Here is an 18473-nt window from a genome sequence, read left to right on the forward strand (position 1 = left end):
CTACACCTCCGCTGACTCCTTCTTCTTTCCCTCTCCTAAGAGGTTCTTTTTCGACACATTGTAGGCCGACATGGTCTCATCGGTGTCAGGCAATTCCTTTTCAACGTTCAGGAACGACGGCATTACAATATCCTGGTCGTTCTCGCATGACGCCTGCACGTGCAGCACAGCGAGACCCGCAACGCTCGCTGGCTCCTTGTACACATGAATCTGGAATGACTGGTTCTTGTACAGGAAACACATGCGCTGCTGCTTGATCACATTACGCGTCGGGTCACAGCGATGTCTTACAGCGTACGAGTATTCGCGAGCACTGAGAACGCGCTTCAAGTGCACTCTGCTCGGCGAAAAAGAAAAGAGAACAAGTATTTCAATAAAAAAAAACACGACAACAGCAGAAAACAACGTTACGTACGCATCGCCTGTGTCCAAGTACCGAACAGTGGTCATACCGTAAGCAGGGATACCGTACTGCGAGCGACAGCGTACAAATGAGTAGTCCTTGCTCGTCTCTATAGCAAAACAAAACAAAATTTAAGTATGTCGTCTCCGAACAGGTGAAACCCTTGTTAACCTACTTGCAGCCTCGGGCTTAAGGTAAACCTTCTCCACCTCGAAATCCTCGTGGTGGAAAGGAATCTCAATGGGTGTCTTAGCCAGCAAGTACTTGCGGGACGCCCTGACAGTCGTGGGGACACCACACAGACCAGCCGCCGTGTCCACTAGGCGCTGCATCTTGCCCTCGAACGTGGTTGAATTGTCTAACAGCAACACAGTTTATGTTAGTTGCCAGGATTTCAGTTGCAGCTGGGAGATAATTCTTTTTACCGAACACGTAGAGCTTCGGGTGGCCGATCCAGGCGTGACAAGTGCGTTCGTCAATGGCTCGCGCCTGCTCAATGGATTCGATACGAATACCATTATTCTCCAGCGAATAAAACTTCTCAGCACCATCAGCAGCTGTCACCAAGTGGAAAATGGCAATGTAGCGGCTGCAACAGCAACGGGCAAGGTCAAATTTTGAGACCTACACAACACAAGTATAATCCGCAGTTATTTGTTGCCACTTACGTATCTCGGAGCGTGACGGTGTCAAGATCGTGCTGGAGCTTAAGCTCTTCCCACTGCTCGGGTGTCATGTAGGCTGAGCCGTCCATGACTCCACGGTCGCACAGGATTACGCACGGCTTGCCACTGTCCTGCGCCAGAGAATAAAACGAGTCCTCGAGAGAAATCTGGAGGCTGAGAATTTGCCACTGGAAGTTGAGAATGTCCTTCTCCTGAAGGTCACTGGCAGAAGTGGCAAAAAGTGACATGCAAATGATTAGTTTAAAGCCACGGGGTGTTCGTCACTTTAGCTTTGTTTTCGTTGCATGTACTTACAGAAAGAAGGCGCCACCAGTTTGCAAAAGCGTCGACGCCTCTGGCACAACGTATACTCGGAAACCACGATCCCGGAAGAAGGTCGAAAGGCGGTCGAGCGACGTGGTCTTGCCGGCGCACGGGCCGCCCGTGAGAACGAACTTGTAGATTGGTGCGATGTCCTTCTGGCCAGATTGCAGAGGGCTTAGCAGCGGCGGAGGAGACTCGCCTGCCGACATGGAACGGTCCTGCGACCACATCTTTCCCTTGCCCATGCTCATCGAGGTTCTGAAACGAGGAATGTACCGGTAGTTGCAAAAAGCTGGTGAATAAAAGGCGAAATATGATGACAAATCGTCGGCTAGCTTATAACAACGGCTATTAATTTCTTGAAGAGCTAAAGAAAGCTTTTTTAGGGCACTTGATTATTGTTTATCATAGGATATTAGATATTAGCGCTTTAGTGTTTCAGTTCAGCATTCGTATTGTACTTCCACATGACCAGCACCATCCGTTTTTGGGGTAAAGCAAGTCGCTAGAATTTGCATTCACCGACATTCAACACCTGTACGACCTGCACTGTATGTCGCGGTCCGTTGGGACCACAGACTGCCACTGGTAGTGACAACTTGTCGGCATTAGAGCTGCCTCCCACCAGAGTAAACATGGTTTGCGTGTTGCGGTAATTGAACGATCCCGTTGTGAACCGGAAATGCCCGAGCGATCTTAGACCCAGTGTAAAACATCGCTAACGAGAATTGCCAGTAAGTTGTTTCTCGACCTTGCAACGCAATAAATGGGCGGGTGGTATCAGCTTTATACCATTCAGCCCATAAGTTCGATGGGTTTGCTAGTAGCAATGCAACAACTACAGTCGTGCACCTCCAATTCGGCAGGGCGGACCATATCAACAGTGACAGGGCATAAGTGCACAACCTAAAGCAAAAAACAAACGCAAATCCAGTGCACTGATACTGTTTTTGTTAATTCAGTACTAAGTTTATGTTTAGTTTTGAGACGATGCCTGTGTGGCACCAACAGTTTCTAATAGTCTTTGCAGATATGTTGTTCCAGCCTTCAGACAACCACTTCATGGCGGAGTAAACGTCGACCGGCGTGTAAGGAACACCCTTGTAGTACAGCTCCAGCTCCGCGGCTTGCTTCTTGTTCTGGTACTCATTCTTCAGGCACTTAATGATGCCCTGGTTTATGGGCTGCAGTACGGCAGTTGTATTAGGCGGGAGTTTGCGAAAACCACAGCCCTGTGCGCTGCTGGAAGCGGTACAGCTACCCTCGACTAGGTGTTTGCCTCTGGGTAGCTGTACTCCTTCACGCTGAGCTCCGTTGCCCAACGAGCAAGTTCGGAGTGAGAGCATGCAGGATCTGACTTGTGCTAGAATTAGGGACATGTAGGAGGAAGGGCGATGTCCCATTGTCTTTGGCGGTAAAAATCGAAGTGTGTGTTTGTATGAAGACGTCCGATCCAAAATTTAAAATCAGATCGATGCGGCGTGTCAACCCTCCGCGAGGAGGGGAAAATCGTTGAGGTTAATTGCTAGGGTGGTGATGGGCAAAGGTAATTGCGCATCCGATTCGCGTAATCATAAAATCTGGCAGGGTATCGACTGATACCGGTGCCGAATTGGAGGTGCACGACTGTACTGTGTTGTCGACAAATTGGCCTTCTTTCTGCTGCACCTGTGGACTCCTCTTAAATCGCTGAGCAGCTGCTCAGCGATCAACTTGTAACTTACAAGTTGCCGACGACAGGACAAATGCTTCCATCACTAATGTGAGGGCAACTAAGTCACTTAAATAGACTGGAAAAACGAAGTTACACTACATGTTGAGAAATACTTCTCGTTAGAACGGCATCGGATGCACGAAACCATCGTATGCACACAGCACAGTGGCTGGATCAATGCTCGAGCGTTCACTGGAGTCCAATACCGGTGGTGGGAGCGCAGGATACCTCTGGCTAAAATGCGTCAAGATAACTTGGCGTGCGCGCATGCGTTGAGCAATATCGAGAGCCTGGCCAACAGTGCTGTGCTTTTTCATTTTTGCATCCTGCTCCATCGAATCGTCGAATGTCGCTTCATGGACCAGCAACTCAGCGCCCATTCCTAAAAGCAAATATACAAAGAAGGTTAGAACAATCGGCTCAACCACATAGCAGCAGCAGTCATACCAGCCAAGACGAGATCGTTGCACGGCTTAGTGTCTCCAGAGTACACGAGTTTCTTTCCACCCTGTAAAGTCAGCACGAGGCCATACGAGTCGTAGCAGTGAAACACTCGCACACTCGTAATACTGGTCACGGCATAGCTGATCTCCGCCAAGAGCTGGCAGCGAAGTGGATGTCTGGGATTGTTGAAAGTCTCACATGTCGCCAACCTTATCAACTGATAATCAGAGTCATTGCGAAGAAATTGCGGTAGCCAGCTCTCCACGTATGACAGCACTGACTGAGGTGCTACCACCACCAGGGAATGTGAGCTGTTGCCATCCTTCCGACGCATGTGGAAGTACCAAAACTCGTAAAGCACTCGCACTAGACCACAGTGATGATCCGCATGATTGTGGCTGATCCAAATACACCTCAACCCACCAATACGTTCCGCAACCTCATCACCAAATTGGCGCCACAACTGCCCGTACGTTCCTTCGCCACAGTCCACCAACATACTTTCAACGTCAGCAGCATTTGTTCCCGACAACTCTAAGTAGATGCCGCTACTTGCACGAAGCTTGGAAGGTGCGGCGCTCCCAGTACCCAGCACAATTAACTTTCTAGCCGTCAATAGATCCACTTGACTACTCGTTCGTTGATTCGAGCTAGAAGATACATCGCTCGACTCTGAACCCACAGCACTGTCAGCATCATCTTCGCTCTTGTCAGCTTTTTGGTGCCACCCGGTGCGCTCGTAATTAAATCCTAACTGCATGTTCTTCGGATGCAGAAGACAGAACTGCAACTTGCTCTGAGCGACATGTGCTTCAGCTTCGCATCCTTCGATATGCTTCACAACTTGTCGTCGACATGGGGACTCAGAAGACCACGAGGAGTTCTCCAAAAAGGTCGCGAGGTATCCTACAGAGTTTAGTGTAGTTTGTTTCGGCTTGGCCTCTGTTTTGACTTGTGTAGCACGAGTCTGAAGTTCCCTTTGTACAGCAACCTTGGCGGAAGAAACAAACGCGTAACTAAAGACACCCTGGGCGACTGACTGAAGCGCAGTCCCATCAAAGACCAACTGTTCTGGTCGCGAAGTTGACAATGAAAGATTTGTCATCCATTGCTTGTATCTAGCAGGCCGTGATAAAACTCGTGAGTACAGCCGAGGTAAATGTATTTTTCAGTAAAATATTTCACCTTACCGCGGTTGCGCTTGTACATGGGCTGGACTCAAGTGCACCACTAGCGAAGGCAAGTGAGCTTCGCAGTAGCTGCTAGCTGCAGTGACTGAAAACTTGCGTTCCAAGTCGAAGATATGATCCGAAGTGCGGCAGTCAATGATCCACACCACTGGATAAGGGGCATACTGGAGCCTATTCGTCAGAGAAGAGCATTGTCAATAAGTTAGAAACAATCTGTGCATTTAAACCATCTCCGTGCAGAGTGATGACTCACTGCACAACGTAGCAAAGAGAGCTTGATACGGCGTCTGAGGGCGCCGAATATCTCTCGTCGGAGTTGGTGTTACTCGTATAAATCTTGGGGATCGTATCGTCGATAGGTGCTGCATCATCGTCACTTGTTCGATGTAGCTTTCTCTTTTTTAGCGGAGTTTCTTCATCACGTTCTGCGTGGAATTGGTTTGCTGTTGCCGTAGTCGCGAGGTTCTGACTATACTTTTTCAGGAGCATTCCCTTTAGCGTATCTTCTCGTCCTGAGAACTGACGTAACACTCTGTCTATATGGACGAGTTTATCTGGCTGGAATTCTGCGTAAAACTTTTCCATCCACCTCCGATCGAGTTGTCTGCCAACGTAGCTGAATCTAGAATCGTTGTCACGGTCACTGTCGTTATCTGGCGAAGAATCTGAGCTTGACGCTTCAACTTCAGCATCAAATGTCGGGCTTGTCATGCCACCGTACTTTGCACATAGTTGGCTTTTCAAGTCGCCGTAGCGTCCACGATATCGGTTTAAAACAACGTCGATGTAAGGAAGCTTTGCTGGTACCTTCTCAGTATAATACTGCACAAGCCATTCTCGAACTTGTTCGTGCTCGTCACTTTCGTTTTCCAGCCTTCGGCCAACTTGGTTGCTAGGACGCTGACTTGCATTTGTAGACACGGTGCTACTGCTCACCTCCGCCGACATATCTTGTATGTGTTTTCTAGGGGCGTTCTTCTCGCAAAGGTTACAACATTGAGGCTCGACGGAATGGTCAGATGACGCTTCAACCCCAACGCCAAGTGCGATCGGTAATATCAGTGCATGTTGATCGATTCGTTCGGATCCTTCGCCCCAGGTATCATACTGAATTGACTCATCAAAGTCTCGTTCTGCACTTTGGTCCTTGCTTGGGCCCGTGATCTCAATACTTTGAAGTTGAGGGTATTTCCTCCGTACAAAACTCCGGATGGCGCCAAGAAATCCGTGAAGCCCGACAGGCCCGTGGAGTTTAAGCGTCGCTGCGCCACACGATCCAAGGGCAAATATCACACCAGGAACACCACTCACCGACTATCAACAACGCGTCAATTCTCTAGTAAACCAGTTAAACCAACACTCCATTGCATTCCCACCTTGACATCGAATCGCGTGAAGTACATTGCATCCAGCGAGTTGAGTTTGATGCCATTTTCTCCAGCCAGTCTTTGCGTTCCTTCCCCACAATTGAACAAATACCTTTTCAGCACTTTCTTGTCGTCACTGTACAGCCCATGACGCTGGACGGAGAGCAGCAGCGATGGTTCCGTGCCGTCGGACCCTGTGCCCACAACTTCGGCCGTCACCTGATCAGTGCATTGTCAATATGCCGGGAATTTTAACGCAGTTAGTATGCGTGAAAGCGCAAGATAATTGAATTGACCAGACGCTCAGCTGAATGCCGATGCATCCCAATGCTGTGGACTCTCCACTCACCGAAATTCGCGCTGTCGATATCGACGGCATTATCCGATGAGCTACGAAAGCGTGTGGTGACGATGTTCGCACCTAACCGAATGCCGTACATAAGTGGAGCGAAATGGCTACACATTCTATTTTCTGGTTTACCTTTCTACTTTTGAGCTCTTATTCTTCGACGCGATGGGTCTTCAGGAAGAGCAAATGGCCTCGCAAGTCTTCATATTAGCGTTGCTGAAGAACCTAGAAGCTCGTTCATCGACACCGAAGGAGTTGGAGATCGTTGTGGAGCAGATTTTGCCTGTCTTGGTGTTTGGTATGATTGGTTCTACAGAAGACGACATCGTTGCGATCGTTGTGAATACTGACAACTGCACTGTACGTGAACGTTGTTGATGTGTGCAGCGATCGTGCACTTGCTTAAGGCAGTGGAGGCGAGCGAGGAGAAGAATGAAGATGGCGAAGATAGTGGCCCTCCGATTCGCCCATTGGATCACCTCGCTAGGTACATGCTACGTCGGAACCCGCGACACAACGAGTCTGTAAGTCAAGAGAACTTGGTAACTTTGGTTAAATCTCCTATAATTAATACCTTACATTCTTGAGCAGAACGCCGAGATGACAGAATTCCAAGTCTTAGTGCGGAAGCTTTTACGCAAGTAATTATTTCAAGACACAAAATAAAAGGGAGTGACAGATTCTTTGACATGTATGCTTGAATTCAACCTTAAGGCAACTGTAGGTTTTCATCTACTCGCAGCGTCTTAAGCGCATGTCCTTCAGTTTGTCTAGGGTGACGGTGATTGAGACATCATTCCGGGGGAAGACTGAGGAGATGCTGATGGCATCGACGAGCCCGAGTTGGCAGACGCATCGTCTTCGCTGACCGAGGCCGACGAGTTTTCAACCGACTGCTGCTCTGAATAAGTGCCACTGGAATACTGGCCGCTAGTTGGTGGGGCCCCTGTCGGCGCTGGGGTCGGTAAAAAGGCAGGATCTAGCGCATCCAAATTGAAGCTATCGTCTGCATCGAGCATCGGGAGGTCGTCGAGAACCATTTCAAGCTGTTCATCCGACGGCACATCGGCCATCATTTGACTGGACACAGGTGGCATTATCGGCATCATTTGTAGCGTCGAGGTAGACGATGATGCTGCTTCAGTAGTAACGGCAGCTACTTCAGCTTTCATTGCGTTTTGCAACGACAGCGTTGCTGGCTGCATAGTGGGTTCAGTCGCGGCATATTCCTGCTGGGTCTGACCTGGAGCGGTCGTCGGCGCACTTGAGGCGGTTGGATCTTCCCCGAGAAAGGCAGTAGCGTCCACTGGCGCCGCATCAGGTGACGGCATCGGTACAGGCGTTCGCGCAGATGTGGATAATGCTGTCGCCGTCCGAGCAGGGGATGTCTGACGTGATGAGTGCTGCAGCGTAAAAAACACCCAAAGCATACAATTACGTTAGTGATGTGTGTTCTCCAGTGTGAGTGTACGTGAACTTACGACGCGGACGGGGTACTCGGATAACAGTTCCAAGGGAGCGGCCATATGCTGACGAACACTGCGCGTCATGCGTCCTACTTCTCCTGCGCCGCGCTTGCGTCCTGTTGGAATAGTTTAGTAAAGTTCACTAGTCAGCACTATAATTCATTTCATTTCAAAGTCTCGAGTGCCATACCCTTCGACTTCTTGAATGCTCCCTTCTGCAGAGCCTCCGTCGGGTTCTAAGCATGCAACCAGTATCGAAATTATAATATAGGGTTCTGCGAAAGTAGTCATGCTTAGACATAGCGCCGAACCTCCTGGTCTGAAGTACACAACATCGAGCAGTGTTAGATATCTACGTCGCCGACTCGTCCCATTGCAGACATCCTACCAGGGATCCACTTGGGGATGTTCAGGTGACCTACTGTCTTGGGCTGCTTGGTCCATTTGCGCGTGTGGATCTCTGCGATGGGGGCGCCGGGTAGCGCACCGTAAGCCGCCGCAGCCGACCACCGAGACCCTCGTGCTGACATGCTCGTTTGGTATTAATACTGGCACTGCTTGTGAGATCGCACCAAGTGCGAAATAAAACAATTCGCACCTAAGCAATTAGGTCCGGTGCGGTGCGAGCCTGCGCGCCCTTTCCCAGACATGCTTTGTTGAAGTTGTCTCAATGGACTCTCCAATGGAATGGAGCTAACCTCTGAACTGAGACGACAATCCATGAACTACAGTTACGAAGCGACCAGGTCCCTGGTCCAGGAGATAGATAAGTAATCGAATGTGTAAATAACTTTTGCCTTGCGTTTCAGTACTCGCAACGGATACTCGCAGCTTGCGAGAAGCGTGTTTGCTCATTTATCGAATGATAGAGCTATTGGAAACAGGACACCAGTGACGATACCCTCCTCGCCATCTAATGTACGAAAAGCTCGAATAAGAAATGACTCTGGCACGTGGCTAAGCGCCTTCTATCCAACTGATTTTGACAAAGGAGGATGCTACTACGTATGTTAAGGTTTGCAAGAAGGACGGCCGCGTCTTGCTGTCACCGTCCGCTTTGTTCGGTGGGCGTCTTGGTTGCTTTTAAATATAGCGGCTATCTAATTTTCACCTCGTACTTTTCACGATACTACACGGCACCTTGGCTTATATACTTGTTACTGATACGCGGGGGCTTGCTTAGGGTAGCCCCACTTGGTCCATCCATTCCCACTCATATCCATCCACCCATGAGAGAACGAGACGACACGATGTACTCAACTTTATCAACCCAGGATCACGCGCTGGTGCTCGGCCAGCAGGTCCGCAAGACGGAAAAGCTGGTGCAGTCGCGGGCGTACGTCCTCAACATCCTGCAGACTGGCCAGCACTTTGCTCAATGACTCGAGTGTCCGGTCGTTGGCGTCGTCATAGAAGCTCGGCACAGGAATACCGTTACTGGGCTGCATGAGGAATGACACGGGGTTGTTATCGACGAGGATAACACGAGACAGATCGCCGCCGCGCACCACGTTTAAGTCTTTGAGAAACATGCCTTTGCGTTGTTGACACGACTCGCGAAAGAATCGGCCTGCAAACAGGTTGCCCTTGGGGTCGAGGGCGTCTAGGATGGGCTTGCCGTAGGCCTCTAGGCCGGCAGTGAAAACGTACACGTCATAGTGCTTAGCGGCTTCCTCTAGAAAGCGGTCAAGGCCTGGTCGCTTGTTGACTATTGCGCGCTCGCCATCATCCATAACGATCTCAAACGAGTCGCTGTACTCCTCTAATTGCTCCGGGCGGTATTCACTCTGGCGGTACTCGACCTCGTTCTGGAACTTGCTGTGTACGAGACACTCGTCCATGTCGAGCACCAACGCGATGCGCTCCGACGGCGCGCGCACGTGGGCACCGCTGCGCTTCTTGGCAGCTGAGACTTCGTCAGCGAGTCGTGACCGAGTCACGCGAGGCTCTACGGGATACTGAACGACGGTGGCGCTCATGATGCTACGGAGATCAGAGTAGTGTTACTTGGTATGCCGCCGCTTGAGGCAGGTAGCCGACACACGGAAAAAGTGGAAGTGAATGAATGCTCCGTTGAAACTCGGGAGCGTCAGGCGGGGATTCTCGTAATTTCTTCTCGTCACAGCTGGAAGGCGCTTAAGACAGAAACAGGCGGTCTGTAGTGCTGAAACGGACAGGCGACAAGTTTTTTTGGGTCGGGCTCGGGGCTCGGAGAGCAAATTCAACAATGAAGTGTCCGGAGCCGAATGCGGGCTCAATAAAAGGCAACGAAGAGGGCTAGAAAAGATGGAACAAGTCTTAAAGCGGCAGTACCTACGAAAGCGTCGAAGCGGTCATAAGAAAAGGCTTGTAACTCGCCCACAAATGGTAGGGTTTTAGCATTTGGGTTGTCAAACTGTCAGCGGTTGAGGTTCGTGTTCACTTGCAGCCAGTATACCCCGGCCTAATTCGGTCAATTTAACCAGGGATGCGTTGCTAGGCCCAACTGCAACGGCGAGTCCCATCTGCGAAGGCAGTGGTTCGGCGCTGCATCACCTGGGCTGAAAGGCGTTGGGAATCTCCGCCGTGCTATCCGCCAGCGTGCAAAAGTGACTTTAGGCCCGCCAAGACGCTGGATGTAAACAAACAGCTCTCGTAAAGCTCACGCAAAAGCAATTGCCGCAGACAAGCGCCCTCTGGTACCTACCGATGCCACACTGAAATTGAATTGTCATGAAAGCGTTTGTTTCGAAGCAGCAAGTTTTGCTCTGACGCACGCGTTTAGGGGAGAAAAGTGTAACGGTCGGCAGGAGCCAACCTGGGGCCAAGAGAAACACGCACAGTGGCGTGTTTAAAAATGGCAGGCGCTGATTGGACAACGTCAGTAACGGCTGCAGTTAGAGTGAACCCGTTCTGACTCCCGATCATCACCAGTCGGCCAATCAGAGAGCGCGCCGCATAAAATGCACTGAAAGGTAGCCGATGGTGGATTATCACGTTGAAGTGGAAATTAAGCGCGGCTCTTCAGGGAGCTGCCTGTCCTCTCGGCCATCGAGTTGGTCTCCGCTTTTACAATGTCAATTAAACAGGTCGTGCATTGGACATGCTGCGCTTGCTACTCGCTATCGGTCTGGGCTGGATTCCAGCCCGGAAGGCTGATTTCCCCTCCAATGCGTCTTGACAAGCTGTCAAGGCAACGTCTCTTTGTTGGGATGGTGGGGACGCTTTTTGTTCGACGGGTGACGTACGCCGATCCGAACACGTTTACCATTACTTAGCACTATTTCGAATAATAAAGCCACAGCACGTGGTGAGACTCGCTGACTGCCTTCACTGAAGGTTCTTCAGTGGCTGCCTCCAGCTGGGAGATGCGTGGGCTTTCCCCGCAAAAGAGCTCACTATTCTCCGCCAAGCAGACCAAATTGATCATATTCAACGAAGCCGTATCGCACGGAGCGAGCAAGTGCAAAGCAGGTGGAGCTCGGTGGCACGGTATCAATAACTTCAACGTCTCCGCAAAATTATCAGATCCCCATGCTCGTGCTTAAGGAGCTCACAATCGCGGCGGCAGTGAATGCAAGAAAGCCCCCAAGTGGACTCACAGTCAACTTTCAAACGGCACCGTGGCTGTCGAGATCTTGGCCATGAACACCACTCGCCACGTCAGACTTCAGCTCCATTTGGGAACCTCCCAAGTTGGGACTCCCAACAGTTGGCTCAGCCAGTGGCAGCTTGATGATGCCGCGGCTTATTCGTGTCCTCGAGTATCATCATTATTCTGCGCTGGCACGTGTTGGCGAACCGCCATTCGCCAACGGCATCACGCTGAGAAATGCTGTATCTTGCGTGCTAGATTGTGGCTTGAGATTTCATCAGCAGCAGCATCGTATTGGTCAGCGTTGCTACCTGCACTGCCCTTAGCGCGAATATTTATGTTAATTTTACTGCCCACTCGCCACTATACCGGTATCTTCGAATCAGAGAAGCCGGCAGGCAGCGCACACTTGCAATTTAAACGCTTTGTTCATTTGAATGATCGGCCCCTGCGCCTTGCTCGCTTTCATCGCCACAGAGCTGCACTCTCGTCAACGCTGTACTAATCTAGTCCAAGGAAATCGCATCTGAGCTTTCACCGCAGGTCGCGGCATACACTGAAGTAACCCATTCTCTGAAGTACAAACTAGCGGTTTCAAGAATTCGTACTGTATTGCTGTTCATTTCGATGCTCGTTTCAGAGACCTGCAGCTTCAACGGCGATCCTGGTGCCATGACACAAGGTTGTCATGAAGTTTGTGCGCCAAGCTGCAAGACGTCTTGAGTTTACTGCCGGTGGATCTCCACACTTCAACAAAAATTCTTCATTGAAAATTCTCAAACAGGAACAGTCTTGGCAGTACTGTACTGTGTGCTACTATGCACAACGCTTCCGATATAGATAGATATAGTGCTAAAGTATGATAACATGTAAATGCATAACGTGAATTAAAAAGCAAAATGGTGTTTGTTCTTTTACTTTGCATTCATGAGTGCATGTGGCTCCAGTTACCTCAATCCCTCTTACTCAATTAACAAAGAGCGCTGTTATGAAAAGTACAGTTGCAATGGCAAGTGGCTAGCGTAGTGTCGGTTTCCATTCGCCAATTGAAACTTTACTCCATCACTTGTGCGATTTTTGCTCCACCGAAGATTTCGTTCCGTCACTAACAGAAGTGAGTAAAGATCCACCTCACTTCAAGACGGGCAAAACGCAGCTCTCCGTCACTCCAATCACGACGAAATGCCCGTCTGATACCTTACGCGGTAGTTCACTAGGTTAGCTGGTGCGTTATCCATGTACTGCGCCAACCACGACACCATTTCAGCTTCCGAAGATCCAAAGTCATCGCGGAAGATACGCAGCACTCGTGGCAGCACAATTTCTCCACCACGCTCGTCCACTTCAACCAAACGCTCACAGAATTTCTCTGCCTGTTCCTCAAGATCCGTGTCTGTACGTCCAGGTTTCAAAATAGGGACATCTGCAGCGCTAGGGAGAGGTTCAGCACAGTCAATCAGCACCAAAAGGGAGCGAGGGTCACGAATGTGCAAACGGAACTGCAATTTGGGGTCTTGAGCCTGCAGTTGACGCTCCCAGTAGTTCGACGGGGGCTTGCGGTTGCAACGTAAGATGCCGTGTTTGATGTCGCCAAGCGTGAACTCCAGTCCGCCAATCGTGTAGGTCACATCACGCTCAAACGCCTTGTACTGACCAATGTTCTGCGGTACACCGAACTCGATCAGACCGTGGAGCACCATCGCGTTGTAAATGTTGATAAAGAAGGGCTGACGCTCGTGCTTGGGCAGACTTCCCACATCAACATTCTGCAACTTGGACGTCAGCTTCAAGAAGCGACGATACTTCTGGCACAACGGCGCGTCAAAGTACTCAGCGACGCTGTTACCAGTGGATGATACATGATTGGGCAGACTAAATCCAGTGCCAATACCACGCGGGAACGACTTGAGTGCATGCAACTCCGCAATAGCTTCACGAATGCGTAGACAGATCTCCATCGGTCCTTGCTGGACTTCGTTAACACAGACATATTTCATGTTAAGCGGCACAAACAGCTCGTCCACTTGGAAACGAAGATACGTGTCTTTCGCCCCTAGATCCGGATGTGACGCGTCCTCAGCGAACACGACATTGAGCACGCGTTTCTTTAGAAAATCTGACAGAATCGTCGCTGCCTCAATATGAGTCTTGTCGAATTTCGTCTTGAGGACGCGAACAAGCTCATCCGCCGAAGTGCACGACGTGTAGGTGGTGAAAAGGCCCACACGAACATCCCCAATAGACACTTGAGCACGCAGTTTATCACCAAGAGTGTCTTCCACAGCGTCCGCCGAGATCTTGGCCAGATCACTGTTCTGTTGGGGGCGTCTACCAGACGTAGGGACGGCTTCAGCAGCCAGCCCAATTGCAGCTGACGCGATGGCAGAGTTGCGCAGATTTCCATTGTTGTTGAAGCCAGCATTGCTGGAGCCATCACTGCGACTAGAAACAGGAGAGCCTGACTCAGGAACTGAGTCACCGAAGCCACTCGTTGGCGTTCCGCTGCTGCTGTTGTGGTTACGGCGGCGCAGACTCGGCGACACAGGAGATACGGGTGGGTTACCCGCTCCTGTGCTGTATAGCGACGGCTGATGCAACTTGGCTTCGAGTTCCAATGCCTCCTGGAACTCCGACACGTGCTCGGACAGGAAGGCCTGGATCGGTGCCTGTACAAACGGGAAGCGGCAGATATCTTCGATTGATGGACGCTTGGACGCGTCCTGCTGAAGCATCAGCTGCACAAGTAGACGGAGTTCGCGCGAGAACGAAGGCAGAATGGGCGGGAACTCGCCTTTACAGATCTTTGTAAAGATCTCAGGCAGCGTGGAGGCCTCAAACGGACGGCGCAGCATGATCATCTCGTACAAAATGCATCCCAGCGACCAAATGTCCGACTTCTTGCCGTAGGGCTCACCACGACAAATCTCTGGGGACATACTCTCAGGCGTACCACACGCAGTGTTAGCTGTGTCATCTCCCGCCAGCGCCTTGGAAATACCGAAGTCACCAAGCTTTACCACGTTTTTGTGTGTAAGGAAGACGTTCTGTGCCTTCAAGTCGCGGTGCAGCACATTCTTACCGTGAATATAAGCCACAGCCAGCACTAGCTGGGCGAACCAGCTCATGATAACAGGCTCCGGAAAAGGCCCCATCTTCTCGCGCGAGCGCAGCTTCACTAACTGCCGTAAATTGCCACCATCTGAGTATTCCATGACGATGTTGAGCTCGTCGTCAGCCAGGAAATGGTCATAGAAGCGCACGATGTTGACGTGGTACAGCGATTTGAGCAGAATGACCTCGTTGTCCGCCTGCTTGCGGCCGTTCTCGGAGATCTGCGAGATGCGCACGCGTTTGACGGCTACGACAGCTCCATCCACTTTACGACGTGCCAGCACCACAGTACCGTGTGTACCTTTGCCGATGGTGCGAATGACTTCGATATCCTGCCACATGCTCTTGTTGGAGGTGCGTTCGAGGCGACGACTGAGCCACACGTGGCGTACTAGAGTCTTGGCTGTGTTAACTTGGATGGGCTTGATGAGATAGTCCTTGGCACCCTTACTGAGGCAGGAGGTAACGACATCCATTTCCTCGTTACTGGACGTCATGACAATGGGAATGTGGCCTAGTGTGGCGCTGTGTTTCTGAATTTCGTCCAGCAGCTCGATTCCCGTCATAACAGGCAGCATGACGTCGCACAAGACGAGGTCAAACTTGGCGTGGTTAGTCACAAGAAGATCGAGCGCCTGCTGGCCATTTTCCACTGCGAAGACCGTGTAGCGGCACGACTTGAGGATATCGATGGTGGCCATGCGCGTGAACTCATCGTCTTCCACGACCAGCACCGTCACTTCGGATGGGTCCATGACAGCAGCGACCTAATGAGAGAATGGACAAGTATAGAAAGAAGGACGGTCGACTAGAGAGGCTTTAGGCAGAGACGAGCGACGCTTCGGGAGGGAAAGAGAAGCACGACGCGTCTCGGTACTTGGTGTCCGCTACGGCTTGTGAATTCTTATAGTGTGGAAGCGATGGGTGAAAGCGATGCGATTGGCTGATACAAGTAGCGAGAATGGATAGGGCATGGAAAACCCCGTTCAGTTTTTTGCTTGCAAGAAACGAAATGCTTTTTAAAAAGCTTTTCCTTAAAAAGAGGCTTCTAGCTTTTGGCAAAAACTAAAAGCCTCTTTTTACATTTTTTTTTCCTCTAGCAAAAACGTTTTGCTCGAGGAAAAACAAATGTTTTAAACATTTGTACTTAAGTATTTTAATTGCTTGTTTTTAACATGGGAAACCTCTGTCAAGGTTTTCGAAGGTCGACCAAAATTGAATATTGATGCAGAGGTTGTTTGCCATGACTATTTAACTAGATATAGCACGCAATTACAAAAAAACTGCAGGGAGATTTAGATGTCTCGCGGCGAATACATTAGGAATTTTGCTCTACCATATCTCAGCAACAACCAGCTAGGAGATAATTTTGAGCACTTTGACCGGAAAGCGATTGATGAGTATGGGGATAAAGACACAGTTGTGATGTGGCCTTCTTATTATCGTTGTCGGGCGTTGACGCACGGGTAGGGCTTCGTCTTGTTTCTCCACCGGCGTTTTCGCCTTGTGTCAGAATTTTGTCGATGAGAACAAATCCGTACTGCCCAAGACTAAATAGCATGAGTTTTAACTCTTATAGATGATTACTTTGAGTTATCAAAATAATAATTGCTGTGCTAAAAAGTCTAGGATGATGATGTTAACCCTGTAAGCCCTGATGTTTTAGAGACCCTCCGAGGGCCTCTACTAATGCAAATCACGAGCATCTAGTGGAGCAAATTAGTATACGAAAGGTCACGGAAAGCCAAGTCGGGCAGGAGCCCTCACGGGACCTCTTAGAAGGCCAATCAGACGTGTCGCAAAGGTACAACCAGGGTGGGCGACGTCCTACCCCCTTGCGCGATTAAAATCATTCTTGCATTTCAAGATCTGACTTGACGAGTAACGTGGACATCGAGTTATTGCTTTCAGAATGGGAATCTGGAGGAAAGATCTTTACGGCTCACAAGGAAATAAAAACGACAGCGAAGAAGAAAGCAAAGGCGACGATATTGAATGCGTCTGTAGGGATGATGGTGCAGCCGGCGGCACGACGATCGGTCCTCGAGTCGACCCAGACATTCTCCGAGTTGGCCAGCGCTACATTGGTGGGCTGGAGGCTGAAGCTGGTATCACCTTGCTCCAAGAAGAGAAGGCTATGCGTGCATACCGGAAAAAAGGCATACCGGGTCTATTTGAGCTGTTCTTCACACGTAAGTTGCGCAACACACTACTGCAGTGGATCAACCCTCGTCTTCGTGAAAACGGGGCACCAGACATCACACTTTTGGAGCTGAATGCGTATGTTGGCCTTGAGATTGCCACAAGCCTCTGCCCTCTTAACCGCCTTCGAAAGTATTGGTCTACATATGAGCTCTATGGCCACCCTTTTTTCCAATAGACAATACAACGAGACCTGTTCCTTGAAATCCGAGCAGCAATTACGCTGCAGCCAACGGATACGGTGCCAGAGGAAGTAAAACGGCGTGATCCTTTGTGGCATTGCCGCAGTATACCCAACAATATTTTGAAGAAGTATGCTTTTTTGGAGGTCCCGATTGGTGTTTCGGCTTTGGATGAAAGTTCAATACGGACAAAAGCTCGCTCAGCTGCGCGGACGTTTATTCATTCTAAACCAGATTAGTATGCAGTACGGTTTTACGCTCTTGTAGACTGGAAAACACTGTATGTACACGGACTGTTTGACAACGGCAGCGGAAACACCACTGTCGAGGGCCATTTGGAACGCTATACGGCGAGTTTCCCTGATATGCGACGGCCTATGGCAGGACTCTGCGCTGATGGAGGGTTGAACTCCAAGAAAGCAACCGCATTATGGGTAACAATGCTTGCTCGGCAAAATCAACAGCTTCCAGCACCTAGTGGCAAACGCGTAGTCGTGATGGATTCGTACTATACACGTCATGGTTTGGCTAAGCCCATACGCGAGATGACAAGAAGTGAAACACGAGAAATTGGAGCCTGCAGACTGAATTGCGTAGATAACCTGTCTCGATCCTCTGTTGAAGCCACAGTTCTAGCTCTTCAACACGCTGAACGGGGTTCTTGGAAGCTTGTTGCTGCCGTGGAAGTCGTTGGTGACGTGAAGGCCGCAGAGAAAGAGTATAAAAGACGGGAAAGGGATTGGAAAAGGCACAAAAGACACCATTTGTCTCTCCTCAACAGCGCTCAGCTCATGCGGGATACATCGTCTTTCGAGACAAGCGAGTCGTGATGTTTTACGCAAATGATCTTACAGCGACACCCTCATCAAATGTGCTAGATGGTTCGTCACGTGAAGCACAAATGTGTTGCAATGGCACGGGATTTATAAAGAGATGGACGGGTACGGGGGTGTTTTGTCGATCGAAAGTATGCGCACCTGTCATTGTATGCGCGTACAGCAAGTACGTGAATGCAGTGGATCGATTTGACCAACTTCGTAGCACTAATCCTACTCGGCGAAGGGAGAAACGACTGCAAATGAGCATTTTCACTTGGTTGCTGGACGTGGCAATCCACAATGCGTATGCCATGTACCAGGTTATCATCGCTGTTGTCAATGGACACGCCGCTACAGATGGTGCCAATGATCGTGAAGTCGAAGTATCGGCGCCCAAAAGTTTACGCGAAGCAAAGGAGGAGATAGTCAATCTGCTTGTGGCAGCTCAGCACATGCATATGCAATCTCTCAGACACAGAGCGAATCATCGAGAGCCCATTGAAGACATCGTCGGTAGTGATCAGTCGCAGCACATGCTTACCCGAAGCCGAGGAAAGCTGCTGTGTCTTCTTTGCTCGATCCGTGGTGGCAAGAACCGAGTAAAATATGCTTGCACACGGTGTCGGAGAGGGTATCATGTTGAGTGCTTTATGGCAATTCACTA

The 18473-nt window shown here is 50.1% G+C and overlaps 6 protein-coding genes across 6 annotated transcripts; 1 reads left to right on the plus strand and 5 right to left on the minus strand.

Moving 5' to 3' along the window:
* PITG_03929 (uncharacterized protein) lies at positions 1-1643 on the minus strand (the record flags this gene model as incomplete). Its single annotated transcript, XM_002906916.1, has 6 exons — positions 1-337; positions 416-512; positions 579-761; positions 829-992; positions 1072-1290; positions 1384-1643. 6 exons carry the CDS (start codon positions 1641-1643, stop codon positions 1-3), a joined length of 1260 nt encoding a protein of 419 aa, XP_002906962.1.
* A 1582-nt stretch (positions 1644-3225) lies between these two features.
* Positions 3226-6143, minus strand: PITG_03930 (zinc phosphodiesterase, putative; the record flags this gene model as incomplete). The annotated part of the gene is made up of 9 exons (XM_002906917.1): positions 3226-3488; positions 3554-4155; positions 4279-4412; positions 4536-4668; positions 4741-4911; positions 4994-5014; positions 5216-5344; positions 5462-6054; positions 6117-6143. 9 exons carry the CDS (start codon positions 6141-6143, stop codon positions 3226-3228), a joined length of 2073 nt encoding a protein of 690 aa, XP_002906963.1.
* A 478-nt stretch (positions 6144-6621) lies between these two features.
* On the plus strand, positions 6622-7101 carry PITG_03931 (uncharacterized protein; the record flags this gene model as incomplete). Its single annotated transcript, XM_002906918.1, has 3 exons — positions 6622-6754; positions 6844-6980; positions 7048-7101. 3 exons carry the CDS (start codon positions 6622-6624, stop codon positions 7099-7101), a joined length of 324 nt encoding a protein of 107 aa, XP_002906964.1.
* A 125-nt stretch (positions 7102-7226) lies between these two features.
* On the minus strand, positions 7227-8452 carry PITG_03932 (uncharacterized protein; the record flags this gene model as incomplete). Its single annotated transcript, XM_002906919.1, has 4 exons — positions 7227-7859; positions 7938-8038; positions 8113-8158; positions 8279-8452. 4 exons carry the CDS (start codon positions 8450-8452, stop codon positions 7227-7229), a joined length of 954 nt encoding a protein of 317 aa, XP_002906965.1.
* A 417-nt stretch (positions 8453-8869) lies between these two features.
* PITG_03933 (CTD small phosphatase-like protein, putative) lies at positions 8870-10138 on the minus strand (the record flags this gene model as incomplete). The annotated part of the gene is made up of 1 exon (XM_002906920.1): positions 8870-10138. The coding sequence occupies one exon, from the start codon at positions 9899-9901 to the stop codon at positions 9188-9190; it is 714 nt and encodes a 237-aa protein (XP_002906966.1).
* Positions 10139-12668: 2530 nt separating this feature from the next.
* Positions 12669-15362, minus strand: PITG_03934 (protein kinase, putative; the record flags this gene model as incomplete). The annotated part of the gene is made up of 1 exon (XM_002906921.1): positions 12669-15362. The coding sequence occupies one exon, from the start codon at positions 15360-15362 to the stop codon at positions 12669-12671; it is 2694 nt and encodes an 897-aa protein (XP_002906967.1).
* Between the last annotated feature and the right edge of the window lie 3111 nt (positions 15363-18473).

Source organism: Phytophthora infestans, genomic scaffold, assembly GCF_000142945.1.
Source record: "Phytophthora infestans T30-4 supercont1.4 genomic scaffold, whole genome shotgun sequence".
Lineage (NCBI taxonomy): Eukaryota > Oomycota > Peronosporomycetes > Peronosporales > Peronosporaceae > Phytophthora > Phytophthora infestans.